This window comes from Montipora capricornis, chromosome 14 (genome assembly GCF_036669925.1).
Source record: "Montipora capricornis isolate CH-2021 chromosome 14, ASM3666992v2, whole genome shotgun sequence".
In the NCBI taxonomy this organism is placed as follows: Eukaryota; Metazoa; Cnidaria; class Anthozoa; order Scleractinia; family Acroporidae; genus Montipora; species Montipora capricornis.
This window is the reverse complement of record NC_090896.1, coordinates 35,033,286-35,045,785: the sequence shown is the minus strand read 5'-3', so window position 1 is coordinate 35,045,785 and position 12,500 is coordinate 35,033,286. Positions and strand designations below refer to the sequence as shown.

At 40.3% G+C, this 12,500-nt stretch overlaps 2 protein-coding genes across 2 annotated transcripts in view; both read right to left on the bottom strand.

The window, feature by feature from the left end:
• Window positions 1–2,586, bottom strand: part of LOC138032862 (uncharacterized) — a 15,320-nt gene extending 12,734 nt beyond the window's left edge. The window contains exon 1 of the mRNA XM_068880568.1: window positions 2,287–2,586. Within this exon, the coding sequence (XP_068736669.1) occupies window positions 2,287–2,371 (85 nt within the window). The 5' untranslated portion in view covers window positions 2,372–2,586. The remainder of the gene's footprint in view (window positions 1–2,286) is intronic.
• A 5,600-nt stretch (window positions 2,587–8,186) lies between these two features.
• LOC138033791 (TBC1 domain family member 2B-like) overlaps window positions 8,187–12,500 on the bottom strand; it is a 50,943-nt gene continuing 46,629 nt past the window's right edge. The window contains exons 33-35 of the mRNA XM_068881614.1: window positions 11,199–11,333; window positions 10,417–10,494; window positions 8,187–10,173 (exon numbers count right to left, since the gene is read on the bottom strand). Of these exons, the coding sequence (XP_068737715.1) occupies window positions 10,075–10,173; window positions 10,417–10,494; window positions 11,199–11,333 (312 nt within the window). The 3' untranslated portion in view covers window positions 8,187–10,074. The remainder of the gene's footprint in view (window positions 10,174–10,416; window positions 10,495–11,198; window positions 11,334–12,500) is intronic.

Here is a 12,500-nt window from a genome sequence, read left to right as displayed (position 1 = left end):
AAATAGGCAGGAATCTCAAAAGCGACGAGCACTGGACTTCGACAACAATCTATCGCCCGTCGTGAGCTATAATATTTACCTGAAGTACATGGTAATTTGACACGATTGAGTTTCTTGTCTTCACGCACGCAATGAAATAGGAAGAGGTTTTCGCCTCTAAGAGCAAATATGTTGTTTGTTTCAATAAATATTTCGCTGGAAAAGGATTCTGTGGTATTTTCTGCCTTTGTGAATTATAATATCATGTTGTGTATTGAATTTTCGAGCTTAAGCTTCAAATGTGATATGGGAGAAGTTTTTTAGTATTGCTCTGTAAGCAGGAAGGGTTCACAGGCCTGTTGGAAGCGTGCTTGAGGTTCAACAAAATGAGCCCCAAAATCAGTGAAAACTTGTGACGCAGATGAATAATAAAGTAGCTGCTATTTCCAAAATGATGGAATTACCTGGTGATAAATAACGTCGTACGCGTCTTGGAGAGTAAATTTTGACTTTGCATAAACAAGAGTTGGGCGATTGTGATCTTTGTTTTGACTTCGCTCATTTCATTGTCAAACTTTATAACACTTGACAGAAAAAGAAACTTACAAAAACCCGGTATCTTGCCATCATTTGACACAGACGCTTCACTGTTTGGCGAGTAAACATGCCGCGGTAACTTAATCACGGCGCCCGCTGAATTCCGGCCATGTCACTTTCGATTTTGCAATTTACTTGAACGTAGCAAAAATCTCCCAAAATGTTTGTCGCTGATCGTAACTTTTTATATTCTATATTCACGGTTCAAAATTAATGTTGTTTTCATGTCGTAAATATTTTATTCTCGATCGGCCGTCCGGGAAACTTCCTTCTGCTCTTTCTGAAAACTGTGTATCAATAGTTATTTGCTTTTTCATCAATATTTGTTTTGCATAAAGCAAGCTAACAGAATCTGTACCTTGCTGAGTTCGCATTTGTTAGCGTTAATAGTATTTTCGGTCAGATGTTTCTGTTTTTATGAGAGGTTTATTGTTTTGGTCTCCCATCCTAACCCTAACCCCGCGAAACAGGGCTTGACTTCAGTGAAGTTTAGTATTACAAAGCTTTCAGATGCTCAGAGGGCACACTTGTGGTGAAAAGAAGTTGTGAGGGAACTTGAAAATTATCAACATGTCAGCCCAGAAGCCAATGTTTCTCACTTCTCTTTTATTTGTTATTCTTCAGAGACTGGAATGCTGTATTTCAATACCACACAATTCAGTGCCTTCTGATTTTCTGTAGCACGTACCACAGGCAACGCAGTGTATGCTTCACAGAAGCATCTAGTTCAATTTAACCAAAGGTTCAAAGTTCCATTGGCCAAATGGAACGGTACTTTCGGGCCGGTAACACAAATCCGCAAATCAACAGGGTTTTGAGCATAAAAGAATGGGAAGAATTTGATAAAATTGAAAAGGACATTTTGTGAAAAAGTGGACGATCTCAAATACTTTGATGGGATATCATTCCATTTGACTTCCAAACGAAATTTTTAGGAAAATTCGTCTGCTTGGAAAGTGCCCAAAGACATATCAAGACTCTGCGACAGGCCTTGTCACAATCTTGGCTGGGGTCAAACTGTCTGGGATGTTGGTGGACTTTGAACCATGGTAACTCTACTTCAAATTTGACACATTTTGACGCCGAAAACGATTTTACTGAGAGTGAAGAAAACAGATTCAATGACTGTCATAATGACAGTCAAAGATATCAATGAAACTTTGCGCAAACTGCTCGTGATTGAGAATTTCAGTGCAACAAAATCAGAAACGAACAACCATTTAACTGAAATCGTACACTATTTCACTGATTTTTTTTTTCGGCGAAGGATGAGCGATCCCAATTTAATTATCAAAATAATATTGATCTTTGGAAAGCTGCCACATTGTAATGGTTTGATTCGTTAAAAACAAAGAGGATATACATAGCAAGAACCAACAGCTTAAATGGCTTGTCCCAGCTATACCATCATCAAGTTTGACCGATCTTTTCCAAGATGAGAGCTGTGAGAGTTCCAAGTGGGTTTAATCCTTTTATTCCCAAGATCGAGACGTTTATTCTCCTAACTAGTACCATAGATTTCTTTGTTGGGTAATTATAAGAATTTGGTGTTATATCAATATCACACCTGTTAAGCTGATAATAATATTCATTTTCAATACCTGTCTAACTGATATTTCATTGACATTGTGAGGAGAATTTACATACTGATCACTTCGCTTACAGAGTTAAGTACGAATATTTGTTTTTATCATGTACACTTATTCTTACCGGTAGCTTCGTCGTTTGATCGTGAATTTGCAAACCCAACAAGGAGTGCGATAACTAAAACAGCTAGCATCCTTTGCGCGTGCATCTGAGCTTCGAGGATATTTATATCCAACAACACTAGCAGAGGGATGTGAGATTATCGAACATGGTAAACTTGCTGCTGTAAATGCACACCCCTATATACGTTATTCATAGCTGTGTTTGGGTTTGCCAGCCGTGATATATTTGGGTTTATTAGGCAGAACATCCAGCAAAAAGCCTAAACATTTTACTTCGACCACACATGTAATTAACGAACATCTAATATAAAACCAGAAGAGACATAATTTGATGTTCATTTAACTCAAAAATAGACTTCTATGGTGGCCGGTACAAAGGTCAGCTATAGGAATGTTCCAAATGGGTTAATTGTGGGAACCATTTCTAAGAGACTATTGATTGTACTCCAATAAATCATTTGCACTCTTATGTTATATTTAGCCAGCACGTACCAGAGAAGTGGGAATGGGCGCTCCTCGGATTATCTGTTCGTGAAGAGTCACCGGAGTTGCGATATTGCAACTGGCTGATCTACGGGGCCACAGTAATCTGTGATGCCTACGAGGCGAACCAAATAACAGATAAAAAGTAGCTACCGTTTAGCGTTTCATGCCATTCTACTGTCAGCCTCGCCGCGTGAATATCTGTCTTTAACGTATGTCAAGCTGTAGTAAGCTGTGATAAGCTTTGAAAATTTGCGAGCGCAATGACGCCTTCTTCACAGGTTTCAGAGAACATATTCTCGTTTACCTGTAAGTCTCTTTGCTCTATAAGGCTGGATAACTTTAAAACCCTGAAAATGGCGCCACTGCAATGATTGAGAGTACACGATCCTATCTTTGCAAAACAATGTTTTCGTGACGGGAGGGGGTATATCTGTGCGAAGTGGTACTTTTAGAGAGCTTGTACCAAAAATGATACTGATAATCTGAAATAAGATGCGTGATGGGCATAGCTGCTCACTAGCACGCCCGCCTCAAGTGTAAATGTTTATTGGAGGCAAAATATGGAATTAGAGCTGGCCAACGCGGATTTTGAATGACTGGAAATCAATTAAGTGAAACCGAAGAGGAGCACAACAACACACTTTAATTTACCTTATTACATAAAATTTTCTCGATATGTTTATTTCGCGATTTTGGTGTGCGCTCATGTCGCGACACTTGAATTTCGCGATTTTGCGTCAATTTTATATTTTGAATCACTGTAGTTTCGCGTTTTTGAGTAATACACAATTTGCATTTCAACTGAATACACTGGCGGTAATATTTCCTTTCCAGTCAAGACACCCATCCTTTCAAGACATGAACCGTCCCCAATGCACTGGTGAAAACGTCATACCGTGACATTTCCACCAACCAAGTTGCATGTATTGATTTCAAAACCGATAGCTTAAGGTCGACATCCATAAACAAGGTGGTTTGGAAATTCCAGTAGAGACGAAATTCGCGAAATTAACGTGTCACGAAAATTTAATGTAATAAGGTACCCGAAGATACACAAGAAAGAATTTACAGGTATTGAGATTAAATGGGAAAAAAGGGGTACTGGCTTCCTAACATAACTGTCGAGTTAACGAAAAACTAGGAAGCCAAATAACAAAATAAATTACAATGCTTGGGTCGGAAAACATGCACATAAAATGGACATCCTATAAACCTAAAACAACAAACAGACCCACACAACTAATATCTACTGATGTCTAGCTAACAGAGACTCTAAATTACACCGTGAAACAATAAATAAATCACATAGGGCAAAGGTACAGAAAAATACTGATATAATAAAATAGCATGAAAAACAAAACAGAAAATGCAAGAAAATTGGTATTTACTAAGAAATACTTTTTAAAAAATATTTTCTTTAAATTTCTTAAAAGAATTTGACTTCATTTTTTTTCCAAACGAATTCCACACTTTTTGTCCCTGAAAACGAATGTTAAATATCCCACAGCTGGTTCTTAAAGTACTAGTAAAAAGATTAAGATATATAAGATTATCTAACTGGCACATTTACAAACGTAACGCCGGTTAAACTCCAACACATCCCGTAACCGGCTGTGTGGGCTAACCTGAACTTTGAACGACCTTGAGTTATGCGATTGATTAAAACCTTAAATATTCTTTAACATCTCGTTGTAGTCAAGACATTCACTGTGGTGAAGTACAGTTACAGTCAAGCTACACAACAGGAGGTTCAAGGAGGTTCAAGGTCCGGCCGCAAAAACGTCAAAGCAATACTTAAACCTCAAAACAACATGGTGCTAACAATTTCATTATCTGAAACAGAGTTGTTAAAGAGAGAGAAATTAAAAGACATTTTGCGTCGAAAATACTGGTTTTTCTTTTTTCCTTCTAGGCTTCTGTTTGGCCTTCACGTAACAGACTCTGCGGTGCGTTTTCGGGAATACACACAATTAGAGAGCCCCACAAGTGCTTAGAAGTCAGTTTAACATATTCACCTTTATACACGTAAATCCTTGACGAAAGTGTTTGGAAAATTGACCCTTGGAACTAAGCTCGTAAGGTTGCAAGCATCTCCCCCCTCCCCCATCAAATACTGGCCACTGAAAAGCCACCTTTGCATTTGCGGATGTCTAAACCAACATCAGATGGAGTGAAGGAGGTTCAATGGCGAACACTCGATTTCGTCAAGAAACAAAAGACTGAAGTCTGTTGCTTCAACTCGAAAAGCCACATTACGAAGCGTACTGTCGAAACCGAATGCTGCAGCTCTGTTGGGGTGGAGGGGGAATGCAGTTTCCACTCTCACACTTTCCTGACACGAGGAGTGAATGCAAGGAAAACGAGGAAAGTTAACCAGAGGGTTACAGTTCCTGTTTATATCGGACAATACCATGAGAAAAGTAAACACTCTTGAAGTATCAAAAACGCCAATAAAAATAGCTTGTTTGGGTTCAATTCATAGCTCCCATGGGTCAATGAACGATGTATACTATTTGCAAAGAAAATATTTTCAAAGTTATTTGATGACAAGAAATTCAAAACGACCGGCATTCCGCTGTTACGGGCTCAAATGATGCTACGTAGTTGCTCATGTTATGGCCGGAAAACTAGATTCAGTATCTCCCTGACTGTTCCCTGATCGTCCTCCCTTGACGAACACACACAAAGAAATTATTGGATTCAGGCATTCCGAGATCATATGACATGAAATTATTTTACCTCACTATGTGTCTATTATTAGGAATTCAGTACCGCCAAAAATTGTCTTTAAAAGAGAACGTTAACTAAAAACTACAATAAAGCAGTTAATAACATAACATACATAAAAAAAGTAAAGTGGAGCATTTATATAGCGCCTTTATCACAAACGTCTCAAAGGCGCTTTACAATGATGAATTTACCCCCAGCGGACTGGAAGCATATACCGGCGCAAATGGCAGCCGCCTCTAAGCAGTCCATGAATGCTGGTACTCATTTTACCGACCTCGGAAGGATGAAAAGCTGAGTGAACTTTAGCGGGAAAGAAGGTCGCCAAATATTCCACTCTCGGCAGAACCGGGAATGGAACCCGGGACCTTAGGGTTGGAAGGCAGAGAACTTACCACAGCGCCAACCCCTCCGCTCTAACATAACATAACCAGAAACCCATAAGAGTTGAAACGTGTAACGTGCGTTCACAGCTTCCGAATATTCAGTGCGAACTGATTGGTTGAATGTTTCAGTGCTAAGTACCATATTTGGAAATCCCTCGCTCTTGTTGTTCCAAATATGGTACTTAGCAAATTGAATATTCAGAAGCTTGTTTCCCAGCACACAAGGGGCCGTTACACGTTTCAACCCTTATGGGTTTCTGACATAACATAACATAACATAACATAACATAACATTTTATTTAGGAAGTTACAACACAAATATAAAAACATCCTGAAAAGGGAAATCGTGAGGTTAACCCTGTATAAAAACAATTTCCCTAACTAAAAACTTACAAATATTATATAGATAAAATTTAATAGCTACTGATTCAATAAAATTTCAATAAATATTCAAGTCAATTTTAAGCCTAGTCTTAAAAACAGACAATGATTCGGCATGTACAATGTATCCTGGCAAGTCATTCCATTTCCTTACAATGCGAATGAAGAAAGAATATTTGCAACAATTACAAACCACTCTTTTCAGATAAAGTTTATAGTTGTGGTTAGCTCTTGTACGCGTACTATTGGCAAACTCGAAGAAATCTAGGAAAGAAAGATGCTCAATACCAAAAACTATCTTATAACATTGAACCAGAGATAGAAATTCTCTCCGCTTCTCCATTGCTTGCCATTTTAAAAAGCTACAACGGTGTTCGTAACTCATTTCGCCACGTTTCTGCCTTAAAGCGAGTCGCGAAGCTCTTCGTTGAACCTTTTCTAGAGCCACAATATCCTTAATCAAGTACGGGCTCCAAACAGGAGCCGCATACTCAAGTATAGCCCTGACCAGTGACTTATAGAGCTGCGAAAACGCATCCTGGCTGTTTGTTCCGATGGACCGCTTTATGATACCCAGTACCATATTTGCCTTATTTACCATTGCAAATTCATGCATGCCCCACTATACATCCTTAATAATTTATTTCTCATTGAGGTCTCGTTGTAGTGAAGTTCTTGCAATAGATCGTTGTCACCGTCACGCAACAAAATAATAGGGAATTTTAAGATCTACAACGGCGACAGTCGACGAAAACGTCACCTCAAAATATAACTTGGCTCTATCATACGTCTTTGGCGATTATTCAGTCTCGTTCACGTCCTACAATGTGGGCGAAGTATCCTAAAAATAAATTGGTACGAGCGGTTTTAAAGTTAAAATAGAGAATGAAAGATCCTCTGTTGCATGCTTACGTTGTCGTCAAAACTTCAAATTTAGTGATTTCACGTCGTCGTTATGCAGAGGACCGCTGAGATACTTGCTAAAATCCGTGCTGCACGTGCAGCACGATTATTTATGCTCTTTTAACCAATGATATTATTGCTTTGTGGCGTTGTCGTAGTCGTAGCCGTCGTCGTTTCTTAAATTCCCTAATAAAATCGAAACCGTTCAACGAAAAAAGCAATAAACTTAGAATGTGGTAGGAGACAAATTTAGAAATCTCCTCTCCAATTCTCAGGTTTGTGCGGTGCATCGTTTCTGAGTTATTTGCCGAATTTCACGCAACTTTACAGAGTTTTGTGTGGCGTCGCCACGTTGTGTGCACCAATATGGGGGCCAGAAGAACATGTCTAGAGTTTACTTCGAGATGAAAACGCTTACTTTTCGCTCACGGGATAAAATGTGTATGAACACCTCTCCTCATGTACTTGAAACGCTCAAACTGCTGAGATTCATAGGGATAGATCTTTTTCTTTTTCAACCAAATAGCTTCGTATCATGGTGTGACGCAAGGTAACAATTCGGAAATTTAAAATGCTGCATTATTTTCGAAACGAAAGACGTCATGGAACTGGATACTTGAAAAAAGATTAATTTTTAGGTCATCTTCAACCTCCTATTGATAAAAATTCAAAACACCTTTGGATTTGGATTTGGATTTGGATTTGATTACGTCATTGAGAAAACCATGCATACTGCCAACCTCGACGACAAGGGGGGAGAAGAGAGAGGGCCTGGGTTCTAGAGTTCTTTCTTCTCGTGCGAAGGCCCCACCGGCTACAAGAGACGGTGAGATCTGGGAACGAGAACGGTTCTCTTCCTTTTATTTAAATCTAACATTCACCGACACGATTTTATTTGATCTGGACTCCACGATATTCGCAAAGCGTTTTCGCGTGGCAGTAAAAGCTTTGAGACATTCGTAAAGTGGTTATGTTATTGCTAGTAACCTGCGCCTTTGGCAAACAACACAGACCTCGGTGTTCGAAATTTATTTATTTTTTCTCAACCTTACCCAACAGTTCTTTTCCTATCACAAGAAAAATGAAATCCCGGCTATTAGGGAGAAGCTCTTCATAATAAGCAGTGTGAAAGTTAAGATTCAAATTTACCACTCAATAAATCGATGACAAAACAACTTACTTTTAGATATTATTGAAGAGGGTTTGAGGGCACTAAACTGCACACGATGTAAGCCGAAAAGCAGAAACAATTGGACAAAACAAAAGGAAAGAACACAAAATACTATTTCCATTCAACCTCGAATGTTCAAAAAAGGAGGGGGATGATTATCCCCGATTTTAGTAGGGAGATCCCTATAAGGGAAAAGGCAATATGTAGTTTCACTCGAAATTTTCTTAGTTATAAGCTCTTGCTTGGATATAATTTGTCCACAACGGTCCCCCCCCAACCCATTTTTTCTTCCTTTTTAACGGCAATGAGTTTGGTATTAGTTTGTTTCATTTGTACGAACGAGACCTACCTATACAAAAGCAAAACTATTGTCAAATACTTGTGAAATGTTCGTGGCTAGTCTAGCCGAGACCTACCTAGTTCACATTATTTAAAAAAATTCGTTACAAAGTAATCTGCATACAGGGGAAGATGTTAGAAGAGACCTCATAAGGCATGTGTGAATATTTCCATTCTTGCACCACTTTTGGTGACAGGCGGTTGTTGACTTGAAGAAGGCTAGGGCCTCTTTCTACAGGTCTGCGCCAGAAGTTTCAATTAAACTGGCCGAGGTGTAAATGGAACGCGTTGTTTTAATGAAACGGTATACCATTACAGCTACTTAAATTTTCCTCGTTTTAACGGGGCTCTATATCTTACCAACAAGATTGGGAGTCGTGAAGATTAAATACGCGCTTTTCTCTGACGCTAATAAATTTGAATTTCCAAACAAAAGTTTTGGTTACGTTCAACTGAAAGCCGTTTATCAAGAGGCGTACCCTAAATTAGTTTGACTTTCATAACCTGTTTCCAAGAATAGGTCGAGAAGGACGTTTCATGATTGAAAGTGATTTCCTGTCGAAGACATCGTGGGCATAGGAAACTTGTGGTTTAAATCTTTGCCTGATCCGTTTGTGGGGCCAGTAGTGAATACCGATAGTGCATTTCATGATTGACTCCCCCTGAAAGTTTTACCCAGTCGTAGCAAACAATCTTTTAGGGCAGTGTCTTTGGCACTACATAATTTCCCACTCTTAATGGTTCACAATTCGGTGATCAGCGAAAGCATAAGGCATAAAATTGGGGAAATAACTAAGTGCGACAAGTTCTATGAACTGTAATGCCAATAGACCTCTTTCATAATAGCGGCCAAATAAAGTAATTTTGTTTTAATGCTAATAAGCCTTTCTAGCCTCTCGACGACGAGAAAATTTCAAAAGAATTTTTGTTTCAAAATGAGGGCAGTAGGTCCAATTAAGATAAACACAAAATAATGTGAAGGTAGTCCCCATTTATGAAAGTGGTCTATAGACCATTTTGCAGTTGTAGCCTAAGAATGTAAGCAAGGCTGCCGGTGACCCTTGCTTGGATAAAATTTTTTGCGCTTTTCTAATGTTTATGTATACCAATTAGAATTATAACAACACAACCTACATAATAAACCAGTGAGGTCTGTATCAATACAAGGTCACCAGCAGCCTCGCAGCCATTTATAGACCAGGTTACTAGGCAAACAACTGTAAAATGGCCAATTTGTTTGTAACACGATCCCTTCTAAAGGCAACTTCGTATGTTAATGAGACTAAGGGAAAACGGTGACGTCAATGAAGATATCTCAGTACCAGGGCCCCAAATCCTTTGGAGCTTTCCAGGCACCTATACTAAGCTGTTTCTAGGCAACCAGTTGCCAGGTCTGTCAATCTTCACCCAACAGGTCTCCTTCGGTTAGCTCGGGCTCATTCTCCCTGTTGCTGACGTAATCCTCGCGTAATTTGTCCAACTCGGCGAGTTCGCGCTACAAAGAAAGAGGCAACATTATCGTTGTAAGAGAAGACAAACGGGCCTCGCAAAGTGCTGGGAAGCCCCCCCTCCTTTCCCCACTCCATTGTCGTACCATAAGGGGGCCACAAGTACGTAGCCATAGTAAAAAGCGTCTCTCAAATATAGCAGATCACAGAGAAACGATTAGAGAGTATCAGTAAAAAATAATGAAAGAAGTGCGGACCTAAGATTCAAGATATAACGATGAACATCTTACCTTCACAATTTCCATGTGATACGCTCGCTTTGATCGAATCATCTTCATGGGAAACGGATTGAGAACCTGGAAGGCAATCTGAATACAACACAACATGCCATTAAATCAGAGCACACTCAGAATAAATCAAATATGACGATACAACGGTTTTTTTCTTTACCAGCAGGGACTTTTTTCGCGCGTGTGGGTCATTCGAGTCACGCAAGGTCGCACCGCGGGTCATAACGCGTAGAAATGGTGACCACACAAGAAAAGCCTCAAGCGCCGGGAACACATGCTCGGAGGAAACTTCTCTAGCTCGGAAACAGTAGCTGAAAACCGCTCTGTATCTGTATGCCCAGCACTCGACAATTTTTTCCTGACTACTGGCTGTTTTTGCTAACGTGGCATCGTGGACCGATATCACGTGAAGTCAGGCACACTTTACTGGAGAGAGCAGGACGAACCACAACCGGCACCGGTTAAGGCTATGCCCTACTCTTCCCGAATAGCGTGCGTTTTCTTTTTTCACTCCACAAAGTTTCATGAACAAGGGTTGCAAAGCGCGGCCTACCGTTAGAAAACGGCTAGAAAACTGGAAGTCTAACCCTTTGCAATAACATTCGAAAGGGAGCACTTTCCCCTCAGTTCGTCAAAGCCAACGCCAAGCGTTATTCAGGCCGGAGTTAAACCCACGATCTTTGGCATGCTTGTCTAATATTCTACAAATCAAGCTAACCGGTCGGCCGTCCAGCACAACACCAGAAAATGGCCGACCAGATATTCAGCAGCTTATTACCAACCTGACAAAGGCTATTTGCATCGGTGACCGTCTCTGGCATTTGCCTCAGGAAGTTAAATATACTCATATGATCTGTACACTTCAGAAGCTGCTCCTCACTGTTTTTGAAGACTGCGAGAGCAAAACGGAATAGCACCTGGTACAAGAGAGAATCGGAGAAGGAAACCAAAACCAAACTAATTACTTTGGCCAATCAAAACGGACGGAGAGAATCCAGTAAACCAATCAAAACTCGAAGTAATTACACGTAGCCCACACAGAGCGCGGGAAAATGTGTACGTGCGAGCCACGATTGGTTTTGGTTTCACTTCTGATTGGTTGAAAAAGTGGCGCGAAAACTTTGAACCAATCACTGAGTGAAGTAAAGCTAATTACTTTCGACACTCAATTGAAAACCGCTCTAAACACACGCTAACCAACATACTAAGGTGGAAATGGGAGAGAGGCCTCGGGACTGTTAAGCTTCTTTATAGGGAGGAGAGGGTTTGCAGGAAATGGCGTGCGTTTGAAGCAAGAGCTGTCGCCTCCCATTTGCAGGTCATTTGCGGCGAAGAGAAGGGAGCGGAGATTTTTCGCTCGGATTTTGAAAAGACAGCAAGCAAAGTCAGCAAAAGCCAACCAGCTCACCCAGGGTACAGTGAAGGAGAGGCCTTCTTTGAGATAGGTCGGCGCGTTTTGCAGCCTGTAATTTCATTGGATCCCTTCACGATACAGCTCTATTGTTTTTAGGGTTACGGTCCATCGTTGATTGGTTGTTTGTTTTGGTCCACTGTTTTCTAAGTCAGTACCAGGAGACGTTGTAATAGCTGCGTACTGCCCCCTTTCTTTGATTGGCTCTTGGATGACTGAAGGGTCAACAAGACTTCTCTATTGGAAGAGGTGGGCTTGCTGATAGCTTTAAACACCACCAGGCCCCAGTTGTTCAAACGATGAATAGCGCTAAAATCCGCCGGATAAATCACTATCCAGTGGATAAGTAATAGCGAAACCAATTGCGATATCCAATGGAATAGTAATTTATCCGGTGGATAGCGCTAGCCACCTTTTGAACAACTGGAGCCAGGTTGAATCAGAAGCCCGTGACCTTGAAGCGTTTAACTCTGGTTCAGAGGTGGGGGTTTATGAGTTTAAACAATTCCTTATTAGGATGTAACGCAAGCTCGTGCATTTTCCCGCGCGTGCAGCTTCGATCTTATTTTTGTCCATATTTGGGCATAAATTTGGTGAACTAAAATCCCCAGCTTTGTTCCAAGGAAACGAGTGCAAATTACACGCTTCAAGGTCACGTGTTTCTGGTTGAATT